This window comes from Aegilops tauschii, chromosome 3 (assembly GCF_002575655.3).
Source record: "Aegilops tauschii subsp. strangulata cultivar AL8/78 chromosome 3, Aet v6.0, whole genome shotgun sequence".
Taxonomy (NCBI): domain Eukaryota; kingdom Viridiplantae; phylum Streptophyta; class Magnoliopsida; order Poales; family Poaceae; genus Aegilops; species Aegilops tauschii.
In genome coordinates, this window is record NC_053037.3 from 363,001,087 (window position 1) to 363,004,157 (window position 3,071).

General features: G+C 45.0%; 1 protein-coding gene across 1 annotated transcript; it reads left to right on the forward strand.

The window, feature by feature from the left end:
- The first annotated feature begins 211 nt into the window (after positions 1-211).
- On the forward strand, positions 212-2,044 carry LOC141042950 (uncharacterized). Its single transcript, XM_073511861.1, has 2 exons — positions 212-372; positions 1,405-2,044. The coding sequence occupies exons 1-2, from the start codon at positions 212-214 to the stop codon at positions 2,042-2,044; spliced, it is 801 nt and encodes a 266-aa protein (XP_073367962.1).
- Positions 2,045-3,071: the final 1,027 nt, after the last annotated feature.

Consider the following 3,071-nt stretch of genomic DNA (forward strand, 5'->3'; position numbering starts at 1 on the left):
TCCCTGAAGGGGTCCCTCCCGGGGGTGTGGGGTTTCGGGTCTGCAAAAGTGCCCGTCGACTGTCTTGCATATCACGCTGTCGGTCGGGTCTCCTTTGACGTGAGCTGTGGTGCATCACCCCCGGCGTCGAGGGTACACATGACGTGTTCGTGTGTCAACACACTTTTTGGCGACTCCGCTGGGGAACGAAGATCAATCATCATCATCCACCATGTCCGATCTTCCCAAGCCATCTGAGGTAGACGTCGATAACATCATTAAGCCTAGTCTTGATGAGATATCGGCCGATCATCGCCAAGTCTATGAGGAGTACAAGAAGGCGTGCGAGGAGAAGGACTTGCAGGAGTTCAAAGTTCAAGAAGGATCGCCAAGGCAACATCACTCCGATTGAAGAAATCAAGTTCCCTCCTCTTCAAGCCGAGCAGGTTAAACCCTCTGTAAGTACTGCCTTTTCTCCTGAGCAGTGGGCTGAGATTGAAAGTCGTATTGCTAATGGTAACAATCTAGTCTATCAAACTTTCATAGAAAATACTAATGCTCAGAAGAATATATCTCAATTGTCTAGTCGTAATGATGGTGTAGCTGCTAGTGTGCAAAACCCTAATCTGGCTTTACCTATTACATCGGTGCCTCCCGTGCCGATGGCTTATTATCCTACCCAAACAAATCAGATTGTGACTGCACCCATCAACCCTATTATGAGCATGCCAAGTTCGGTGGCAACGCCGAACCAAACCCTACCTACAGCTACAACCACTCGACCACTACCAAATTATGGGTAGACATACATGCCACAATTCCTACCTACAGCTAGTAACCCTAATCCTCCTATGCCACTGCCACAAGCTTCATCGTCCACTATGGATGATGGTCTAGCTAATCTTAGAGAGGAGATGGCTAAGATGCTTCGAGATAATTTTGGAGTTGAGTTACCTCGGAATCGGATTTACCAAAAGCCATACCCCGGGTACTTTGATGCCATCCAGTGCCCTCCAGGATATAAAATTCCAGATTTTGTTAAATTTAATTGAGAAGGCACAAAAACCACATGGGAGCATGTTAGTCAATATTTAGCACAATTGGGTGAGGCAGGCTCATTGAATGAATTGAAAGTGCGTTTATTTCCTTTATCATTAACTGGTACCGCATTTTCATGGTTTTCTTCTTTACCCCATGGTTCCATTCGGGTTTGGTCGCAGCTAGAGCAGAAGTTTCATGATCACTGTTCTAGCGGCGACAATGAACTCAAGTTGTCACATCTAACATCGGTTAAACAGAAGCATGATGAATCGGTCTCCGATTACGTCAAGAGATTCAGAGAAACAAAAACCGGTGTTTTAGTTTGGTGATAACCGAGAGGGACTTGGCGGACCTAGTGCTGAGTGGTTTGAGAACTCCCATTAGAGAAAAGCTAGAAGGCTATGAGTTCTTAAATATTAACCAAGTCTTACAAAGGGCTTTGGCTCAGGAAAGCCGAAGCAAAGACCTCAAAGAAGTGCATAGATACAAAGCCGATCGTCCAAAGATGAATATGGTGGAATATGATAGTGATCACTCGGACGACGAGGGTGATGTTTTTGCTACTGAATTTGTTTGGCCATCTAAGGCCAAACCATTTACTTGCAATGATCTGAAACCGATTCATAAGAATCGTGATGAAGAGATGAAGTTTACTTTTAACATTGCTAAGTGTGATAGAATATTTGATGCTTTGCTGCAGGCTAAGATTATTAGAATATCTCATACTTTACCACCGTTTGAAGAGCTAAAACGGCGTGCTTATTGCAAGTATCATAATTATTTTTCTCATGCTACTAACGATTGCAATGTTTTTCGACGACAGATACAATCGGCCATTAATGACGGACGATTGAACTTTTCTGAGATGCAAGTTGATAAACAACCTTTTCCAATGAATACCATGGATTTGGAAGGGAAGAAGCTACTCATTCGGCCGGAGGTAGCCGAAACTGCTAATAAAGCTAATGTCATTGTTGGTGAGCCCAGGAAAGGCAAGGAGGACAACAAGGTCTTGGGGAGATAGGTTGTGCTTGGTAAGCAACCCGATGGCAAGGAAGTGATCAAAATCACCATCAAGAATCCTACACTCGGGGGGCAACTACAAGTGCAAGAAAATGCTAGTGTGAGATTTGTCAAGCCCAAGAGTCCAGAAGTTGGCAAGTGGAAAAGGAATGAAGTTAAAGTGCAGCGCAAGCGGATCAAACCAACTTTTGATATGTTGCTGTCCAAATATGCCAATCAGTCGGCTGGTTCCAGCTCTAACCGGCCATCATACTTGAAGCGACCAAGGTCACCTTCAGATGATATGTTCAGTCAGTATATGAAACCGAGTGGACCAAAGGCACTATTTCCAGAAGAGCAGAGGCAACTGTTTGGGACCGACTTGAATACTCATATAATGGCCGACTGAACATCGGTAACTATCGGTCGGCTGGTCAAAACATGCGACCGAATGGAAATTATCCGAGTGTAAGAATGCACCCAGGTGGAAGCTATCCGAGTGAAAAAATGTGGCCAAGTAGATTCCATCCGAGTGACATCCATCCAAGTGGATTCCATCAGAGTAAAAAGGTGCGCCCGAGTGGAAATTTCATGCATCTGGAAAGTCGAAAAGAATGGCGTGTTAAATCACCAAGTGTTGCAGCAGTTGAGTCGGGAAAAGGCAAGGAGAAAATGGATGCCGACTCACTTATCTTGGGCACTGAAACATTTGCCATACAGCAGCCGATTGTGCACAGCAATCCGACTGAGCCGATACTTGCTATCGCGCCAAAGCACTCGGCTAATGATCATGAAGCAAGCACCAGCCAAGTAAAAACGAGAGATCCTAAATACACTCAGCCAAAGTGGTGTCCTCCAGGGCTAACAAAGGCACAAAAAGGAAACTACAGAGGTTAAGGAGTCAAGAGATGGCAGAACAAGAGGCCGAGAAGCAAAGGGATAAGTTGTTCAATGACACTCGGCCTATGGTACCTACAAAACAAGTGTGGAGGCCCAAACAAATACAAGATGCAGTGGCTTCTACACCTATCACAGCAGCACCTACACTA

Bases quoted from the DNA above. Each gene is read 5' to 3' on its own strand.
- LOC141042950 (XM_073511861.1), top strand. From the start codon at position 212: ATGTCCGATCTTCCCAAGCCATCTGAGGTAGACGTCGATAACATCATT. The intron at 373-1,404 runs GCAACATCACTC...AACTCCCATTAG, and splicing joins GTTCAAGAAGGATCGCCAAG to AGAAAAGCTAGAAGGCTATG.